This window comes from Pezoporus wallicus, unplaced genomic scaffold (assembly GCF_028554395.1).
Source record: "Pezoporus wallicus isolate ANWC-B61680 ecotype Strahan unplaced genomic scaffold, APGP_CSIRO_Pwel_v1 contig_6658, whole genome shotgun sequence".
Taxonomy (NCBI): domain Eukaryota; kingdom Metazoa; phylum Chordata; class Aves; order Psittaciformes; family Psittacidae; genus Pezoporus; species Pezoporus wallicus.
Window position 1 is genome coordinate 2,714,767 of NW_026642312.1, and position 21,930 is coordinate 2,736,696.

A 21,930-nucleotide genomic window follows, 5' to 3' on the forward strand; every position below is an offset into this window, starting at 1 on the left:
TTAACCATGCCAAGTGCAAGGTCCTATACTTGGGTCGAAGCAATCCCAGGCACAGCTACAGGTTGGGCAGAGAAGAGATTCAGAGCAGCCCTGCAGAGGACTTGGGGGTGTTGGTTGATGAGAAAATGAACATGGGCTGGCAGTGTGCGCTTGCAGCCCAGAAAGCCAACCGTATCCTGGGCTGCATCAAAAGGAGCATGACCAGCATGTCGAAGGAGGTGATCCTGCCCCTCTACTCTGCTCTCGTGAGACCTCACTTGGAGTATTGTGTGCAGTTCTGGTGTCCTCAACATAAAAAGGACATGGAAGCGATGGAACAAGTCCAGAGAAGGGCCACGAGGATGCTCAGGGGACTGGAGCACCTCCTGTATGAAGACAGGCTGAGGAAGTTGGGGCTGTTCAGCCTGAAGAAGAGAAGGCTGCATGGAGACCTCATAGCAGCCTTCCAGTATCTGAAGGGGACCTATAGGAATGCTGGTGAGGGACTCTTCATTAGAGACTGTAGTGACAGGACAAGGGGTAACGGGTTCAAACTTAAACAGGGGAAGTTTAGATTGGATATAAGAAGGAAATTCTTTCCTGTTAGGGTGATGAGGCACTGGAATGGGTTGCCCAGGGAGGTTGTGAATGCTCCATCACTGGCAGTGTTCAAGGCCAGGTTGGACAAGGCCTTGGGTGACATGATTTAGTCTAAGGTGTCCCTGCCCATGGCAGGGGGTTGGAACTAGATGATCTTAAGGTCCTTTCCAACCCTAACGATTCTATGATTCTATTCTATGATGTTAATGAACCCAGCACTTGACACAATCCTGTGAGACAATACCTGTGTTTTCACTTTTTCAAGCAAAGGAGAAATAAATAGCATGATAAGACTTCAGATTTTGTGGAATGTTTTTTGTTGTTGGTTTTGGCTTTTTTGGTGGCTAAATAAAAATTCCCAGACTTTGGTACCATTTTATCCTACATTCCAAGATATTGTTTTTTACTTAAATTTGCCTGTTCTTTTTCTTTTAACTGGAAACCCTTCTTAAAAGGAATGAATGCGAGTACAACTGTCCTTTCTTGTAGATCGTACAACAGTTTAAACTTGATGGAAGATCTGAAACTCTTGTACAGAACAGCGGGACTGCAAGGCAAAGGCATCTGTTTTCTTTTTACAGACAATGATATCAAAGATGAATCTTTCTTGGAATACCTGAACAATGTTTTATCATCCGGAGAGGTAAGATGCCTTCTCATGGTAATTTTTCTGCTTTTAGAATTTTATAATTCTGAAGTAAAGTAATCAAATTTATTTGAATATTCTTTTATATCTCAAGGGACAGACATTAAAACACAAGTGCTTTTCATCATTACAGTATTATAAAAAGGGGGCTTGATCAATTATATTAGGTTAGAGTGAGTCAAAGGTATTGTAAAATTAAGAATGAGCATCATCATTCTATACAGAGTAATTGTCGAAGTCAGACCCTTTTGAATGTGTTGACAAGCTGTTAGTGACATGAGAATAGCTTTTTAAAAAAAGATAAAATTGTCTCTTAAGTTAAATATTTCATTAGTATACAATCAAGTTTTGTATGGTAAATTTGTGTCCAGAATGGATGGGATGGCTTTAATAATTTCTATTTGTTTATTTATTTATTATGTCAGGGGTGTGTTTCAGAGTAATTTCTGCTAGTTATTAGAAGAGGAGAAAGCAAAACCATTGTATGTGGATTCTTTTGTTTTGTGGCTGTTTTGTTTGCTGGTTTGGATTTTTTTTCGCTCAAGATAGTGGGTTTTACATTTACAGCAAGTTAGATTTCAGTATTTTTTGATGGAATAACTTCAGTCAAAGTTCTTGGTTAAGGGCGTGGGGAGGGCCCTAATAGCTTCAGTGTCTGAAATGTATGTACTTTCCTGAAATGCTATGTATTAAATGAACCTTATTCTATATACTTATTGGATCATCTCATAAAGCGTGAAAAAAATCTTCTTCTTTCTCAAAGGTGTCAAACTTATTTGCACATGATGAAGTAGATGAGATCATTAGTGACCTCATGCCCATCTTCAGAAAGGAACATTCACGTAAACCTCCAACCAGTGACGTTCTTTATGACTACTTCATGACCAGAGTTCGTCAGAACCTTCATGTGGTTCTTTGCTTTTCACCAGTAGGTGAAAAATTCCGTAATAGGGCTCTGAAGTTCCCTGCTCTTATTTCTGGATGCACTATAGATTGGTTCAGTCAATGGCCGAAGGATGCTCTAGTGGAAGGTATGTGTCGGTTTTGTCTTTGCAGATACTTAATTCTCTGGAACTTGTTTAAATTACCAACGCACAGGCAGAAGAAATTTATTTGGTTCTAAAATTTGCTCTAGATTCTTTTCTTCTTCAGATCTTGCTGTATTAGGCTTTTGAAATATTTCTAACAGAAGAAAAGCTTCAATATTTCTAACAGAAGAAAGGCTTCAAACACAGTTTGAAGGAAAAATGCCCTGGAAGATGGCTTAAAGACATTAGTAAAGGTGGCAAATTACTGCAAAAGAAAGAATTTATTAGTGCTTGTGATCAGGCATACAGAGGAAGTCTGTGATCACCCAGTCCCTGGTAGCTAGCAGTTAAATGGGTTGAGAGAGAGAAAGTAGTTGAACCCTTTGGAGGTGAAAGAATACCAGATCCTTGTCTATACTTTTACTGAGAACATGGAATAATGTTAGTAATCTGACAGTGGGGGAATAAAGGTGATTGGGGTTTCAGAATCTTGGTGAAAGCTGACATAATACATACTGACATGTTTTATATTACCTTGTAATATAAATATAATAATATAGTAATATAATGGAATATAATAGTAATATAGCTAAGAAGTTTTCCTGAATATTTACTTACACTTATGTTTTTCTTTCTTAAGTATCTGAGCATTTCCTGTCCTCATTTGGTATGGACTGCACTGCTGATACAAAGAGGGAAATTGTGCAGTGTATGGGCTCGTTCCAGGATGGAGTGGCAGACAAGTGCTCTGATTACTTTCAAAGATACAGACGTTCTACACATGTGACTCCTAAATCCTACCTGTCCTTTATTCAGGGATATAAAGCCACATACAAAGAAAAGCATGTTGAAGTGCATACGTTAGCAAACAGGTAAACTGCTCAGTTTACTACTGTTTTTTGGTAGTTTTCTTCCCCAGATAGGTATATTCTGATATACTTCATTTCAATGCATGGCTTGTCTCCTTGCACAGCAAAAGTATTTTTTTTTTTTTTTTATTTTCTAAAATGGTGTAAAGGTGTAACTTGATCAAACATTATAGTTGCTCTTGGTATATAAGTTAAAGACTGTATTTGTGGACAGGGAAAAAAGGCAGTTATTTATGAAAAAGAAAGGTGGTGGGGAAAAAGGTGAATATAAATTATTTCTATGTATTTTTCATGAGTAAAAGAAAACATCTACATGTAATTTAATAATGTATTCACAGTAGCTTTTACTGTACCAGAGAGTAACTTGGTTTTTGTATCAGGAGTTTTATCCTCCTGATAAACACCCTTGGCATTTTTGGTTTTGTGATCATGGAGCCCAATTTAGGCTGCTGAGCTTTTTAGCTGTAGATCATTAAAGTGGTTTTGATATATCCTTTCTCCTTTTCAGATGCTTTATTAAACTAATAAAGTCTATTTGCTGATTTATCTTCATGTCAGAAATACTAAAATAGAATGTAAAATTAACATTTAGTGTATCATTTGGTAACACTGTTAAGAAAAACTGTCTTCTCAGTTTTGAATGTCTTTGTTTCTACCTTCTGATGCCTTAAATGTACTAGTTTAATTCATGTGTGTCAACTTGTTTCACTTAACCTTAGTTGCTTAGTCTGAATTGCTTTGGCAGGTGTTACTCTGTCCTCCTGTATTTGCTTAGTTGTCCAAGTGCTGCTTAGTCTTTGCAATATCAACCTCTGTATAACCCACTTAAAGCTGTCTGAAAAGCCCTAAGACTTACTTTCTGGTAGACTAAAAGGAAGGGGCATTTTAAGGCTGAATGAGAAAAGTGTTGTTTTCTCATGCTATTTTTCTGTTGTTCTTGGTTGCTCTCAATTTCAGTATTTTGATTCTATTAGCCTTTGCAATATAATTTTCAAACATAACATAGTAATTTTTAGATATTTCTCAGCATTCTAGTCTGCAGAAAATGCTTTCTGCAGTTATCAAATTCAGTCCTTTGAGTATCAGGCTGGAGCTCAGCAGGGATGATGGCATATATGGAGCCAACATATAGGATTTTTATGCAGTGATAAAGGCATACTATTTGAGCAAAAGTGGGTAAAATTTCAAGCCACAGATGCTCTTCATATTCATCTTTATTGTTCACTTTCTGATTCTGAAGACATCAGACACTTGTGTGAAAGTTACTGTCCAAGTTTCATTTTTGGTGTAAAACATCTTTTGTTAGTGGTCTTTGCTTGATTTGATTTATTCTATTAATGGTATAATTTGAAAAGTGGAGGTTAAATTACATGGGGGATTACATGCTTCTTATTTTACTTTTCAACTCCAGAGTGAATACTGGATTGGAAAAATTGAAAGAGGCCTCTGAGTCAGTGTCTGCTCTAAGCAGAGAGCTGGAGGTAAAAGAAAAGGAACTTCAAATTGCCAATGTAAAAGCTGACATGGTATGTGCAGTCTTCAAAGTGTATTGCTGTTTGATCCCCCCCCCCCCTTTATTTGTTTTGAAAGGAAAAGTTAAGTGTTGGAAAAAATGTATCTTAGAAACTTAAAACAGGGACAAAAGAAATCTTGTTTGAGTTTTCTGGTTCTGAAATTCAACAGATAAAATTTTACAACAGAAATGAATACATTCTTCCAACTAAGTGTTTTCTTTAATATTTGGAATGTGGGTTTTCTCATGTTCTAGGTATTGAAAGAAGTTACTGTGAAAGCACAGGCTGCTGAGAAGGTAAAGGGTGAAGTTCAGAAAGTGAAAGACAAAGCTCAAGCTATTGTAGACAGTATCTCAGTTGACAAAGCCATTGCTGAAGAGAAGTTGGAAGCTGCTAAGCCTGCTTTGGAAGAGGCAGAAGCAGCCTTACAGGTTAGTTCTTGGACCCTGTGTAACATTATTTTACTGCTAAGAAGATGGATTTCTTTAAAAACAAATATAAGGTTGCATAACTCATCAGTTGACAGAAAATATAGGCAAATAAATATACAGGTTTTGAGGCTTTTTAGGTTCAGTTTTGTTTTTCTTTTTCCACCTGAGTACCAAGCCCAAAATAGACTTTTTTTTTTTTTTTTCAGAAAAAGGCAAGTTTTAATTTTCATTTGAAACTATAGTTGATATATGATGTGTTGCAGGTCATTAGACCAGTAACTGATGATAGCATTATAAAACAACTTGTGCTCAGTGAGTGAAGTGCCTTCCATATATAAACACTTGTTATTCCATCCAAATCTAAGCCTCCTGTTTTAAGTTTTCATCACTGAATTGCATTTTGAATAAGTGTTCTGATCCACTCTTCTCTGCCATCTTCAAAAAAATTTCTTTTTTTCTTATGCATTGTGGCATTACTCAGATTTCTAGTGTTCATCAGGGGACTTCATGTTTTTTCAACATATTCTTTTTGTAAAGCTTTTTAAGAGAGTGATAATGCTCTACCCACATCTTTGCATGATGCCTGGACTGCATCAAAAGCAGTGGGACCAGCAGGTTGAAGGAGGTGATCCTGCCCATCTACTCTGCTCTTGTGAGACCTCACCTTGAGTATTGTGTGCAGTTCTGGTGTCCTCAACATAAAAAGGACATGGAAGTGATGGAACAAGTCCAGAGAAGGGCCACGAGGATGCTCAGGGGACTGGAGCACCTCCCGTATGAAGGCAGGCTGAGAAAGTTGGGGCTGTTCAGCCTGGAGAAGAGAAGGCTGCGTGGAGACCTCATAGCAGCCTTCCAGTATCTGAAGGGGGCCTATAGGGATGGTGGGGAGGGACTCTTCATTATGGACTGTAGTGACAGGACAAGGGGTAACGGGTTAGAACTTAAACAGGAGAAGTTTAGATTGGATATAGGGAGGAAATTCTTTCCTGTTAGAGTGGTGAGGCACTGGAATGGGTTGCCCAGGGAGGTTGTGAATGCTCCATCCCTGGCAGTGTTCAAGACCAGGTTGGACGAGGCCTTGGGTGACATGGTTTAGTGTGAGGTGTCCCTGCCCATGGCAAGGGGGTTGGAATTTGATGATCTTAAGGTCCTTTCCAATCCTAACTGTTCTATAATTCTGTTCTATGATTCTCTTCTATGATTCTATGCCACAAAAACCTCAAAGGTGGTTACGTAGATTTATTGCAAAGTTTTCCTTTCCACTTGAGGGGCTGCCAACAATTGTAGTAGTTAAAGACTATTGTGATGTTCCTTCAAATCAAAGTCTTCAAAATCTAGTATAAGTAAGTTTTCATGGATCATCTGAATGTATGACTTCACTTCGAGGGAGAGGTGCTTAACAACTCTGCCTGCCATGATTCTTGAAGGGCAGAGGGGAAATGTCTAAATGAAGGCTGATGATATGACAGCTAATAAAAGTGCCATAAGAGAACAGGTCTGGATCATAAGTTCCTGATACTTAGCTACAGGAGAAACATACCTCCTCCTCCCTCACCTCTCCAACAAAAACCCCAAAGGTGGACAAGCATTCTGGCAAGCACATAAACAAGCAATACTAACTGTGTAATGTCTCAAGTATGAAAAAATACCAGTGTGCTGTCCTGCTGGCTTTCTGGTTTTGGCTAAAGTTATGAACCAAAACTGTACTGCTCTTCTTGAAATTTAAGATTCTAAGAAAAGCAAATCTGATTTTAATGAAAAGTTACACTAGCATTATTTGCTTAGTATTGAAATTTGTGCATTTGCTTTTTAGTATTGACATTTGTTGCAGAAATTGCTTTGTCTGTGCATAAAGGGGAAAATTATCATAAAAGCAAGCCTATCAGCATACATATCTGTATTCTCAACATGCATTAATTCATTCAGGAATTCCGTTAAGTGAGAAAATTATCTCTATGAGACTGTGAAGGATTGTATCTTTCAAAAAATGAAATTGTGGTAATTACAGATTTACAAATTTCCAGCTAGGGATTCCTGTAATGGAATTCTGTTTGCAGCGTAGACAAATATCTATTAAAATATTTCATAAATATAAAGGTCACTCCCCAGACTAAGAAAACCTGTGGTTGGTTATTTCACTCAATTTTTACATATTTTAAGACTACTAAATGTGACATTATGAGAGGTATGTAGGTACAGAACAGCTTACAAGTGTTTTTAAACATATAGTGAGATTACTTTTTTAACGTGTGAGTAAGAATTGTTAAAGTTCAATAAAACTAGTCGCACTTTACCCTGCATTAAAAACAGCACATTAAATGTACCTCAACTTCCAAAAGGTCACAAAGAAACACTGGTTAAATTTTCCACACAGATCTGCTGAATTATCAGGTCCACACTGAACCCAGCAAGCAGCAAAATATTGGAAGGGAAAAAAAGGCAGGCAGAAGGAAGGTGATCAAGATGATCTGCAATAATTTACAGTCCTTTTCTGAAGTATAAATACAAATAATAATAATCTTCCTTTATGAATTCTAAGGGAGGCATGTGCTAGACTAGAAGCATGGTGTCATAACACCTGCAATAGCCTATTTCTTACTGTTTGTCACTATTGTACTCAGGCTGATTAAACTGCCTGTGAATAAACAGAGCTTCTAATCCAAGTTATAGGACCAGGCCTGCCCCTCACCAATTACCATTGTTTCAATAAAAAATAATATGAATATATATATTTTTTTTCTTCTCCAATAGATTAATACAGTTGGTAAGATTGTGTCTATGTCTTATTAAAGGGTAAAGCAATTATTGCTATTCTTTGTTTTAAATTAACAGACAATAAAACCTGCAGATATTGCTACTGTCCGCACGCTGGGTCGACCTCCTCACCTCATTATGCGTATCATGGACTGTGTGTTGCTGCTCTTCCAGCGGAAAGTGAACAGCGTGAAAATTAATCAGGAAAAATGTTGTACCATCCCATCGTGGCAAGAATCTTTGAAACTGATGACAGCAGGGAACTTCTTACAGAACCTGCAGGTGCTTGTGCAACCTTTTTGATATTTTCTTAATACTAGGAAATAGGTGACAGTTTTTTGCTGGTATTCACAGGAGAATAAATGTGCAAGGGGAGTCAGACATGTAATAGATCTGAAATGTTAAGGGCTTAGAAATAAGTATATCATAATGAAATAAACTTGAATCCTTCTGGCAAAGTCAGGCCATAAATCAATTATAGTTTCTCCTAAGTAATGCAATGAAATTACTTTCAGTGACAAAATGATTCAAAGCTTTAAGCATTTGGTTTGAATAGCCATTACTTATCTGTTTCATTAAATCTGATAGAGAACATCTTTTTTTCTGGTACCTAACATTCAATTAAGTTTCAGCATTGCAACTTGTGCAGTGGCTTGCAAAGGTATAGTTAATTATCAGGATATATGAAATCAGATTTTTTTTAAATTTGGGAACTTCAGCTCCATAGCATGCATCTAGAGAAACAGGATAAGTAATTGGTGAATAAATACCTGCTCAAAATTTAAACTAATAATATTATGATTAATTTACTCAGAATAAATCCTACCTTGTCCTGCTCCATTGGATGTTATTAGTTCTGATTTCTGAGTTTGTTTAATCTGTCTCTTGTCCCACAGGAAATTACAGATGGCAGGCTTGGCCAACTTTGTGTAGTTGGTAGTGTCATAGATGCCGTTTATTATAATGTTCACATTGCATCCACTCTTAAGGATTTTTAATTTACTGAATTGCTTCAGCATTTCATTGCTTGTGCATAAATAAATGTATTTGTGCTTAAGGGAACTATTGTTTTGAATTTGTAAGTGATGACCTTTCATTATACCTTTTAAATAAATCTTTAAAGAGCAAACTTATAATGAATATTTGACCATTAAAATGAACTTGAGTGAGAAAATGAGCTTTCAGGAATGAAAAAGGAAAAAATGCTTTTCTAAGGAGAGACTCAAAATAAGTTCTTAAAATTGAAACACCCCAATAATGAGATAAGTTAATTTAAGTAGAAGATAGCTGGCTTGCCCTTGGAAAGGACTGTCTTGTAGAATGTATGTTTATGAACGAGAGCTAAGCTTTGTTTTTTTTTTCTTTTTGAAGATAGTTACTTAGTCAGTCTTAATAAAAATGTAATTTCAAGCAGCATACCAAACATATTTTGGATATATATATTTTTTTTCAGCAATTTCCAAAGGACACAATTAATGAAGAAGTGGTAGAACTTTTGAGCCCTTATTTTGAAATGGTTGACTACAACATTGAGACAGCTAAGAGAGTATGTGGGAATGTTGCTGGCCTTTGCTCATGGACCAAAGCTATGGCTGTATTTTTTTCAATCAACAAAGAAGTATTGCCTTTAAAGGTAAGTCTGTTAATCAATGGGAGGCATACAACTTCCCTTAGCTCCTTCTCCCCACCTGTGTGCACTTGAGGATTTTGTCTACTGGAAACATCAGCTGCCTTATTCTATATGGTGCATGCCTCTGTATGAATTTATTATCCTGACAATAAGAAGTCTACAATAAAATATATTTGAAATGTGCTACCACTTGTAAGTTGTCAAAATTATGAAAGAGTGTGCAGTTTTATGCCTCTGGGAGTCTTCTTACTGGGGCAGCTGTTATCTAGGTTAATTCACTGTTGCAGTTGCTTTAACTTAATTAGGCAAAAACTCAACATCTGGTTCTTTTAATGTCCTGGATCTCAGTTCACAAGAAGACTGACTGTACAGAGAGTCTGTGTACCAGTGTTGTTAAAAAACCCCAGCATTAATAGTTAAAAGGCAAGAATGAAAGTCAGGAAGAACATGGTCAAACGTGACTTTAACACAGAATAAAGAGGAATGACTGAAAGGGTAGCAAGATTTGTAGTTAGAGGTAGTATTTTTCATTAGACAAAGCAAATTGGTTGGAGAAATCAAACAGGCTTCTAGTGGCACCAGTCTCTTTTGCAGACTCACGTTTTGCGTCACATGGAGAATGGCTGGTGTTCCCAGAGGCTTTTCTAATTACTTTTTCTAATTGATGTTAGACCAACTGCTTGATTGCAGCTACCTGCAGTAAGAAGTCAGTTTGTTGTAAAATTCAAATAAAAGGTTTCAAATGCATGATAAAGTCTCTTTTGAGCAGTTTGATTTTGAAATGTAATACAGTAAAACTCTTTGAGATACATTATATCAACTGTTTTGAGATGTTGTATGTATGAATACACTTATATTTGTATGTTTTGTAGGCTAATTTAGCAATCCAGGAGAATCGGCTAACCACTGCTCTGCTGGATCTGCAGAAAGCTCAAGAAGAACTGGCTGCCAAGCAAGAAGAATTAGATATTGTACAGGCAGAGTATGAAAAAGCGATGAGAGAAAAACAGGTTAACTGCTCTTTACACTAAAGAAGTTGCCATTTTAAGGAAAACTGAATGCATTCTCTCATTTTCACTATTATTTCTTGAAAAGGATGTTGAGGGATGAAGGATAAGAGAGCGATATTATTTGGATACTGACTCTTTGGATCCCATCTCTCTCTTTTATCTCTGATCCTTTCATCCTCTCCCTTCTACCTCCTTAATATGTTTTTTATTCAGATTATTTGTGTAGCGTCTACTACTGTAACATCAAATTTCATTAATGTATGTTATCTGTGTATAATGTGTTTGAAATTCTGGGCAGAATTTCTGAGGCTTAATAAGTACCAGGCAGTTTGCATATCTTTTAACATGTGTACCAACATGAAAGTTAAGAGCAGATAGATTAACAAGTTGAATCACATTTATGCAAGTGTTACTATTTTGTCCTGATGCATGGTGATATGAGAGAATATAATTTTAGGCTGTTGTTTAACTACTGGCTTAATTAGATGTAAAGGTTTTTCTGGCCTATCAGAACATAACTGTAAACTGTTTTTATTGGTTTATGGTTTTCCCTAGACTTTGCTTGAAGACGCTGAGCGTTGTCGTCATAAAATGCAAACTGCCTCGAGTCTGATAAGTGGTTTAGCAGGTGAAAAAGAGAGGTGGACAGAGCAGAGTAAAGAATTTGCCATGCAAACTAAGAGGCTAGTGGGTAAGTTCATATTAAAAAAAAAAAATACAGGAATTGCATATGTTATGCATGGGCTTCCACTTGACATGTATAACATGCAGTGCATACCTGGGTCACTGATGTTTTATGTTTGCAGATAGCAGTCCAAAGAGAGTGTTATGTTAGCAAGTGCCAATAAAATGTCTATAACTGAGAACATACATGGATGAGACTGATATTCAGGCAGTGACATTTATATGTAGAAATCAATATTTTTAAATGCAGTTATTAATGTTCATCAAACTTGTTTCCTAGAAGTGAATTTTTATTTTGTAAATACGCACTTGGAAACTAAAGTACTTTGTAATAAATAATTTATTAGTTAGATCAGGTAAATGAAATTTATCTTGTCCTTTAATGTGGACTGAAATTTCTTCTCTCACTTTTGTCTTGAAATGCTGTAAGAAGCATATATGGTTGTATAGGTTGCATTATAGTAGATATATATTTTATTTGCTGGTATAAGATGTATATGTGTATTATTAACTTGCTAAAACTACAGGATACCTTCCACGTATACTTATGTTTTTTTATAGATAACTTGAAAAGTCTAAAAAATATTAGTACTCTGTAAAAGTACAGTATCTTCTTCAGTTTGAATCCTGCATTCTTACTTCAGAGGTAAAAAAAACCCAAACTTGTTATGAAACTTGGGGGCAGCTTCAGATTAAAACTTGTCACACTTAATACCTCTATAATGATGTCTATTACAATTTCTTATTACTAGTAGTAATAATTTCAATTTATTTTTTCTTAATTAGTAGTCCTAAGTAAAGGCTTTTTTCTCCCCCCAAAATATGGTTTAAGCTGGCTCTTGTGATTGTGCAAGGAAATGATGGAATTGGAAATTTATGAGTAAGTTTATTCTGCCATGTCCTGTTTGTGCAGATCTGTTGTTTGGAATAGTGTTGTGTGTATTGGGTTGACCTTGCCTGGCTGCCAGATGCCCGTCTCTTTATTACTACAGTTGTGCTGTAAAAAGAGTAACATGAAGTAGACATGACATCTACTGAAATGTAACATTCTATTCCTATGTAATGAGCCTTAGGGAAAGAGATGACAACTCAGTCTTGTGGGTCAAAATGTGCTCTTCAATTACAAGCCAAATGATACAACTAGTGAAGGAAGCAGCTCATTCATTAACAGAATAGGCAAAGTTGTAATGTTTTATTTATTTATTTTTTTTTTTCACTTTTTCTCTTTAAGGTGATGCACTCTTGGCTACAGCTTTTCTGTCCTATTCTGGTCCTTTTAACCAGGAGTTCCGCAGCCTGCTATTAAATGACTGGCAGAAGGAAATGAAAAGCCGGAAAATCCCCTTTAGTAGCAACTTGAACCTCATAGAAATGTTGACTGATGCACCAACTATCAGTGAATGGAACCTACAAGGATTACCAAATGATGACTTATCCATACAGAATGGAATCATTGTCACTAAAGCATCTCGTTATCCTTTATTAATTGATCCACAGGCACAGGGTAAAATTTGGATTAAAAATAAAGAAGGCAGAAATGAACTTCAGGTAATAGGAGTGCTGGTGCTTTCATAATCCCTAGAAACTCTTACCTCACAAAATATTATAATTCAACGATTCAAGTAATTCTTAACAAATGCCTTTTATTTAAATTGCCTGGGCTGGATATGAATGATATTTCAGATATATTTGGTATATATTAGATTTGACATTTGGCTATATATGAAAATGTACATTTCAAGCTTATTATTTCTAATGTCTTGATTTGTTTAATGAATTTATTTTAATGAAACATAAGCCTTTGGAAAACAGGCTGGATGGGTAATGTCTGGGAAGAGTTGAAGCATGTTTACAGAATATAATAAGCATTACAAACCCCCAAATAAGTGATTAGTACAAGTTCATATAACTGTTTGAAACTGAAGATGCACAACATATTTTTATCATCTTTTAATCAGAATTATTGATAATTTGTGTTGTCTTAACATGGATTTCAGGTGCTAAATGTTTTGCAAATCTACAGGGAAGACAGTACTCCAACAACATCAGTCTGATGCTGTCTTTTCTTGTATACACAGTCTTTGCCTCAATTCTAGTCTAACCATAGGATCATTGTTTTTATTAGAAATATAAATAAAATTGAATAAGTTTTAAATATAAAATAAAAATCCTGGTAACTGGGCATAATATAATATAGCGGTCCATAATTGTATTTTTAGATCACTTCTTTGAATCACAAGTATTTTAGAAATCACTTAGAAGACAGCCTTTCTTTGGGAAGACCTCTTTTGATAGAAGATGTTGGAGAAGAGCTAGACCCAGCACTTGATAATGTTTTGGAAAGAAACTTCATTAAAACAGGTTCAGCCAATAAGGTAAAAATAGAACAAATGAAGAAATAAGTGGAAACAGATATAACCCCTTTGCCCTCAATAAAAAACCTCCTATAAATATATGACTTTGAAAGATTAAAGTAATATTTAATTGTGATTAATGTGAATACTAAAAAAAGTAGAGTTTAAGATATCAAATAGTAAATATATTTAATCTACAGAGTTCCTTATCCATTTGATTATGCTAAGTTTTAAAGATGAAAATTATCTGTGAATGAGTAATTTAAAGTGATCCATAGATATTTTCAACAAATACTTTGCATCAGACATATAATTTAACACTGGATTTTTACACATTTTAACAGAAATTGTAACCTTTGTTTCTACATGCAGCACCTGAAAGAGTGTGCGCTGGTTCTTGATATGTCAAGACTTCTTTTTCATATTTTTCTTAAGGTGAAGGTTGGTGATAAGGAAGTAGATGTTATGAAAGGCTTCAGACTTTACATCACTACAAAACTGCCAAATCCAGGTTACTCTCCTGAAATTAGTGCTCGAACATCCATCATTGACTTTACTGTGACCATGAAAGGTCTAGAAAATCAACTCTTAGGCAGAGTCATTCTCACAGAGAAACAGGTAAAATAACTAATTGTATCTTTTTTCCTGGCTACATATCTTAATTTACCTGTAGAAGGTTTTAGTTTAATTTCAATTTATTACTCTGTAATCCCATATTACAGGATGACTTTCTGAGTCTCTTTATTGTGATTATTCAATAAGGAGGGTTTACAGCACATCATTTAAAGTTTCTGCAAAGTTTAAGTTTCTGTACCTGTATTGTCTGGTATGCCCACTGGTAGATTCTGTGTGACATACATCTCAAAGAATTGACTGATTAGAATCATAGAATCATAGAATAGTTAGGGTTGGAAAGGACCTTAAGATCATCAAGTTCCAACCCACCCCCCTGCTTACGCTAAATCATATCACCCAAGGCCTCGTCCAACCTGGTCTTCAACACTGCCAGGGATGGAGCATTCACAACCTCCCTGGGCCCCCCATTCCAGTGCCTCACCCCCCTAACAGGAAAGAATTTCCTTCTTATATCCAATCTAAACTTCCCCTGTTTAAGTTTTAACCCGCTACCCCTTTTCCTATCACTACAGTCTCTAATGAAGAGTCCCTCTCCAGCGTCCCTATAGGCCCCCTTCAGATACTGGAAGGCTGCTATGAGGTCTCCATGCAGCCTTCTCTTCTCCAGGCTGAACAGCCCCAACTTCCTCAGCCTGTCTTCATACGGGAGGTGCTCCAGTCCCCTGATCATCCTCGTGGCCCTTCTCTGACTTGAATAAGAATACTGGTGCTAACTTCTTTTCCACCAGAATGTTAAAACAATCTGCAAGATGTGGGTTAAGCATAAAAACGTCAAAGGGTAGCTGGTATATCTGTATAAATTTAATGCTACTATATTTCTTGGAATAGCTTGATTTAAGGGACTTGATTTATGTCTGAATATAGTATAACTTAGACTGTTTTAATGATATGATGGTTTTGATGCATTTACTGTTATTTAATTTAACAAAAACTTGCTTATTTAGTGTTGTAAAAACAGGTATGTCAGGTTACTAGTGGAGTTATAGAAGAACTGTTTCTGGCTTTTTGAGTTTCACATTCATATTTCAAAATTTTGGTGGAAAAAGGCTCAAGTTTTGTAAGAAACAGTTGATACAAATTCTTGTACTTGTGAATAATTTTGGGATAGAATCATAAAAGTTATGTAGCAACTAAGAAGAAAAATAACTCTATCCCAGTTGAAAACAGGACATACATTTTATGAATATTAACAAGATCTTGCATTCTTTGGTACAGCCTGTAAAATGAAATCAGCTTGTGAAAGGAATTCCATGAAGCTGGATTTGAAATAGCCTGTTTGGTGCAAATTTCTTGAATTTATATGTATTGTAACTTGGCTTAATTTTGGCTTTTTTTTTTTTTATTCTTGATGTTATGACTGGAAGGTTTTGAAGATCTGCAGAAAAATTCCAACTGTGTACTCGTCCTGATCTGCAAAAGTATTCTAAAAGATAAATAGATGCATTTTTCACTAAGGTTTTCGTCTCAAGATATTTCACTTGCTTTAGTTTGGTTATTCTGTTTCCAACTTGTTTCTCAGGATCTTCTTGTGAGGAAAACTTAACTTTCTGTTTTTTAAATACATTGCACTCTAAAATATATTTAACCTCTTAAAGTGAACTTAGCAAAACATGAAATTTAATTTGGCTCAGAATGATTTCTCAACATGATAATTATTATGTTTAATTGTATGCTAACATTCTTTTAATGCTATACTTTTAAAAATTGTTTCTGCTTTGTCAAACTTGCATAATGCTTGTGTTGCTTCATAATTGCCACCCACTTTTCTTTATTTCCATTAGGCATCAGTTGACTGAGGTGGAGCTACCTGTAGTTTACTGGTCTTTTTTTCATCTTTTTTTTCAGAATCTTTTGAACCTGTATGCACATCTTCTAAGTTATATGACATTTGCATTATTCTATGACAGCAGTCCAATAAATCTTTTCTACCTGATGATGATGTTTCAATATGCTTTTTGTATAGTGACAAGATAAGAACCTAAATCTAATAATGAGATGAAGACGATTTTTTAAAATTTCCTTTCTAAGATAGAAGGACTTTCTTTACAAATACTAAATGTTTGAAATACTTCGGAACGTCAGCAGTATGTGTGAGTGAGAAAATCACTAGTTCAGAGTGTGGGAAAACAAAATAATTTCAAAAAGTTGTAACAATGTTCCAAATCTGTATAAAGGCAACTCAAATGGTGGAGTAAAACCTTTCCTTGAGCCTTGCTAAGGTCTGAGGTTCTTAATGCCTCCAGTGCTATCATATATTTCTTAGTGTTGTTTCTGTTTCTTTGAAATAGTAACAGCCTGTCTGCACTGCTGAAGTGGAATTGGCAAAGGAGGAGTGAACATGCAGTTCCAGCTTAGTTAAAACTATCTACCAGCCCTTTGTAAACAGTGAAGGAATGCTCCTGTAGACATAGCTAATACTTCTACCAACTGGCTCACTTACTGTTGATTCATCAGATGCATATTATCTTATGAAAGACTGTTAACCCATCCCCTCCCTCTTTCTTGTTTTTCTGCTGTATAAAAACATTCTGTATTGTTTTAACAGAGTAGTTTTATATCCGTGGGATTCATTTGCAATGAGTTTTGAAGTTTAATTTGAAGAGTAGCATAAGAATGAGCTGAAAGGCCTTTAATCTCTGAAAAGCTGTTAGCAGGTATTCACCTTTCATATATGACTGCTGGGAAACAAAGTAGATATATAAACCACCCAGTTTGTATTAGTAAAAATAACAAACTAAATACTTCTAGTGAAGCAACTCGGTGTGAGTTCTACATTCTTTCTTTTCTTAGACAATGAAGCATTTCAGTGGGAGACTGGAGTTATCCCTGTTTGATGGAGGAGTACCTTTAGATGTATTTCTTGAAATATTTGGTGCTTGATTTGGTGTCTCTGGATGCTCATTGTTATTGGGACTATATTTTTCAACATGATGATTGGAAAAAAATGCATAAATGAGGATGTGAAATAAATGAGATGGAGGGAAATAAAATTGTGCATCTGGAAAGGTGCTTGCACTCGTCTTTCTCTGAAACGGAAAGAAGAAAAGCAATCACTATTCTGAACTTTTAATTCTGATATGAACACGTTCCATAGTATTTATTGAAAAGATTTGTTAATGCATACTTATGTAGTAGGTTCAGAAATACCCATTAGAAAAACCACATGAATTCTTTTCCCAAAGACTCTACACTGTTTTAGTAGGATAAGTACTTTTAGAACTAAATACCTTGCTTTATTTTGTTTTTATTTTCAATTACTCTTCTGTTTCCCAAATATTACCATGTGTTCCAACAGGAATTAGAGAAAGAAAGAACAGATCTTATAGAAGATGTGACTATGAACAAAAAGAGGATTAAAGACCTAGAAGATAATCTCTTGTTCCGACTTACAAGCACTAAGGGTTCTCTGGCAGATGATGAGAGTCTAATAATTGCATTGAGTAACACTAAGAAGACTGCCGAGGAAGTAACACAAAAGCTGCAAATTTCTGCTGACACTGAAGTACAGATCAACTCGGCCCGGGAAGAGTACAGACCTGGTGAGTGAAGGTAGTAATGAAAGTCAAATGACTGGAGCATATGGTTAAAACAGCAATACTTAGAGCAGGAGAAATAGTAAGATGTGATCAGGAAGACCATAATACTGGTGGGAAGGATTTGTGTTTTCCTGTAAGTAAAACGTATCTTGCAAACAGCACACTGAGCTACAGTGGAGAAAATAGTCAATATTATGCTTCATGTGGAATTTATAAAATGGGATTTTCTGTTGTCTCCCTAGGCTTCCCATTGCTCGCATGTTGACATTCTTTCAGGCATCAGTGTAATTGTAAATACTTTTTATATCTGTTTGGATGAATGATTTGGTTATTCTATCATAGATCCTTAAGTTATTATAAGACATTTCACTAGTCTTGTGGCTTTTAACTGACAAGTGAAAATATGAAAAAATTGAAGAAGAAAAAATGCTTTCTGGAATAAAATGCTACACCTGCATTTTATGAATTGTGTAAAATGGTACAGTTAGCATACCAAAAATCATTGCAGACTTTGTAAAACATTTGTATTTAAAGCTAAATGATTGTTGAAAGTAAATTAAATCAGTTCTGGCTAAGTTAAATCAATATTGTTCATTTGGATTTTATATGACCCCTGTAAAAGTCTGTAAAGAGAAATTTGAATACTCAAACAGTACTTCAAACCATCATACTTTTTATATGTTCTACTGATGACGTGAATGTTGCAGTATGCCATCCAGATGCTCTCCAGGTATGTTCATACTTTCAATCTGGGCTTTACATAGTATGTATTAATTATAGAAAAGATTTTTCTTTCTGATATATAAATGAGGATTAATAAATGTTTCAATTATTTTTCTGTCCGGTAAAGAATGGAGCAACTCAAGGATCATCAGTTAACATTAGTGTTAAACTCACTGTATTTGTAAAGAGTTGAGGTTTTTCTGCTTTGCATTTCTACTTTGAACACAGTCTTTTTTCCTGTCCTTCAGTTGCAACTCGAGGTAGTATCTTGTACTTCCTTATTACTGAGATGAGCATGGTCAGTGTGATGTACCAGACTTCACTTCGGCAGTTTTTGGTGCTTTTTGACCACTCACTAGTCAGGTAATTTAGCTAACAATAAGTAGGATTCGTATTTACCCAGTCCTGGAGGTAGTTGTAGTATCACAAATGTTTGTTCCTAATGTCAGAAAAAAGCATGTTCTTTGTTACAATCTTGACAGTTGTCAGTTTAAATACCTATAAGCCTTTGTCTGTTAGTTATCAAGGCAAAGAAACTTTAAATGTACCTACAGTCCTTCAGAATTAGATAGTTAAAAAACATACTATTCTGATTTTCAGCTATGCAGAAGCCTTGATTAGAAAGGAATTTGTTTTTGTTGCTCCTTCAATGTAAAAGTTGTTGATAGCTTGCTATCTGGTATTCTCTGTTTGAGGCCTATTACTTTTTCATGTTTTGAATGTTCTAAAATATGTCTTTTTGTCTTTTATATAATATTCTCTTTAGTGAAACCTATGTATAGTGGCATTCAACTGCAGGCATTTTTTCCAACAGGTCTACTAAAAGCCCTATAACAAGCAAGAGGATTACTAATATTATTGAACATATGACATATGAAGTGTTCAAATACACCGCCAGAGGACTTTATGAAGAGCACAAATTTCTTTTCACATTACTACTTACACTGAAGATTGATATACAAAGAAACAGAGTAAAACACGAAGAATTTCTGACGCTTATTAAAGGTTGGGAATACACAGCAATTTTAAGTAGAGGATATGTATTATTTTGTGAGCTGCAGTTTTATCTCCTAGCCACTTGCTTCTTCCTTTTGCAGATGAGAAGCTAGTCAATTGAAAGGATACATGTTTATTATTCTGTTCTGGTGACCGGCACATTGTATAGCAGTTCTGATTTGTAGCAGTGAACTTTACTAACAAATACAGCTTTGAGTAGAGTTTATTTGGTAACTGCAGGAGGACAAGCAAGCAAATAGGAACATAAAAGTGATGCTAACAGTTTAAAAGAATATTAGACTCTTAGCTAAATGTGACAAGTTCATGGCTTTAGTCTTAACTGCATGCAAGCACTGCATGCAAGTATATCTTCATGTGAAAGCTTAGATTAATTTATATTACGTTACCAAGATATTTAATTTCATGCAGGTGGTGCTTCCTTAGACCTGAAAGCTTGTCCTCCTAAACCAGCTAAATGGATTCTGGATATGACTTGGCTGAACTTGGTGGAGCTTAGTAAGCTTAAACAATTTTCAGATATTCTTGATCAAGTAAGTAAAAGCTTTTGTTTGACAGTGATTGTCTAGTAATGGTCAAGGCATGTAGTGGGAAACTGCCTTATTTTACAGAACAGAATGAAACTGACAGCAGATACCCACAGCTGTAGCCCCAACTTCTTAGCTACCTGTATTGACAAAAAAATTTAACACCTCCCTCCCTCCCCTCTGGAAATAAGAAGAAAGTGCAACATTTCACACCCCATAGTAATATAATACTTTCAAAATTGGGATATAGCTTGCTATTATTCATTTCACATAATGCAACTTGAACCTTCTTCCAATTGTTAAACTGTCTTCCATTCCTGCTGTGCTTTCTTACACTATGTGTTATGATGCTTGTTCCAATATTTGTCTGATTATATGGAGTAAGAGTTAGGGAAAGTGTGTTCAGTGAATTCAACACTTGTATGAATAGTCTTAATGGAGACTTAAGTGTATGGTAGTTAATGGATCAAGTAAATAGCAATTGTTATATGTGAAGAATACTTTCTGTACAGTCATGTGGGGAGTAAATAGATACCTAGTGTTCTCAAAGCTATGTCTGAGCCTAGCTTGCTGTGCCATTACGTCATTAATGGAAAACACTGAGTAGTAGCTAGTTTTTTCAGAATATGAATATTTAAGGGCATTGTTGCATTCTACAATTTTGTACTTAAAATATGAAAATTTCTCGTTTTTCTTTTTTTTTTTTTTTTGTGTGTGTGACTTATCTATTTAGTGAGATTTACTCCTTTGTTGGTATAACTGTAGATTTCCAGAGCAGAGAAACAGTGGAAAATCTGGTTTGATAGTGAGAATCCTGAAGAAGAACTGCTTCCTAGTGGCTATGGTGAATCCCTGGACTGCTTCAGACATCTTCTTCTTATCAGATCTTGGTGTCCTGACAGGAGTATAGCTCAGGTAAATATATGTAGCCAACATAGTCTATTAAATTGTCATTAGAATAATAGATACAGGATTGCGGTTCAGTACTTTTTTATTTAATGCTAAACTCCTTAACTCCTTTTTGTAATGGACCTTTACATTACATTTTCTGAAATCCTTTTCAGACTAGTAATGTATTCAAGGGCAGTTTTAGTAAAAGTATCCCAATATATTGAACATATATTAGCTAGTGATTTTATGGAGAGATAGGATTTCATCTGGAAATGTATGTGTTTATTCAGTTCTGCTTTATTAGTTCAGAAGTTATTTTTTACTGTCCTTGCTGATAATACTCAAATTATAGAAGTGTCTTCCTGTTAGGCTGAAGTAAAATATTTTTTTAAAAGTCTGCACTACGGTCTGTTCAAAATGTTTAGTTTAAGGCTATTTAGAAAGGACAGAAATATAAAATTAAAGTTTATTAAATGGTTAGATCCACTTTTAGGAAAAATCAGCTTCTAGAAGACTATTTTTAATCTTCATGTTCTTCAGTGAAAAAAAGTATGAATTATGCAATTTCTGACGATTTCAGAGCAATGGCTGGAAATTTACTCATGTCAGAATGTGTCACTAAAGTGTATTAATTTTATGGAGGCAAAACTTAAGATATTGTAACTAGAGTCAGAGAAAGTCTTGGCAATTAGTGTAACTGTAGTCAACAGAAGGGTAAATGGTACTCCATGATGAATTTCTCAGACGTGTGCTAGGTTTTTGAAGTGGAACATACAAAATTAGTTCCTCAGTTTTGTTAATGGGGGCAAGACACACTTCTGTCTTATGATGGTTTTATGAAAACTGGTATTATATCAAACAACAACTGCTAAATATCTTCTGTCTCTGAGAAGTAACCCAGAGTTAATAATGGGAAGATTGGTCTAAGACAAAAGCAATGTAGTGGGAAACAGTGCAAGAAATATAACCTCAGACTGTTTGAAAGAGCTTTTTCTATTTCTCAGTTCTCAGGAGCAATAACAATTTTTGAAATACATAAGAAAAGACAGAGATGGCTTCTATATGTTCCGCTCAATCTTCTACTTAGCAGCAGTTATTTTCATC

At 35.3% G+C, this 21,930-nt stretch overlaps 1 protein-coding gene across 1 annotated transcript in view; it reads left to right on the forward strand.

Moving 5' to 3' along the window:
• The window catches only part of DNAH5 (dynein axonemal heavy chain 5), a 119,677-nt gene that overhangs the window by 82,074 nt on the left and 15,673 nt on the right, over window positions 1–21,930 (forward strand). The window contains exons 54-70 of the mRNA XM_057428820.1: window positions 1,069–1,222; window positions 1,989–2,256; window positions 2,894–3,125; window positions 4,534–4,648; window positions 4,891–5,067; window positions 7,900–8,103; window positions 9,275–9,454; window positions 10,324–10,461; window positions 11,017–11,152; window positions 12,377–12,693; window positions 13,365–13,520; window positions 13,935–14,117; window positions 17,431–17,674; window positions 18,643–18,757; window positions 19,209–19,399; window positions 19,820–19,941; window positions 20,701–20,850. Of these exons, the coding sequence (XP_057284803.1) occupies window positions 1,069–1,222; window positions 1,989–2,256; window positions 2,894–3,125; window positions 4,534–4,648; window positions 4,891–5,067; window positions 7,900–8,103; window positions 9,275–9,454; window positions 10,324–10,461; window positions 11,017–11,152; window positions 12,377–12,693; window positions 13,365–13,520; window positions 13,935–14,117; window positions 17,431–17,674; window positions 18,643–18,757; window positions 19,209–19,399; window positions 19,820–19,941; window positions 20,701–20,850 (3,082 nt within the window). The remainder of the gene's footprint in view (window positions 1–1,068; window positions 1,223–1,988; window positions 2,257–2,893; window positions 3,126–4,533; window positions 4,649–4,890; window positions 5,068–7,899; window positions 8,104–9,274; window positions 9,455–10,323; window positions 10,462–11,016; window positions 11,153–12,376; window positions 12,694–13,364; window positions 13,521–13,934; window positions 14,118–17,430; window positions 17,675–18,642; window positions 18,758–19,208; window positions 19,400–19,819; window positions 19,942–20,700; window positions 20,851–21,930) is intronic.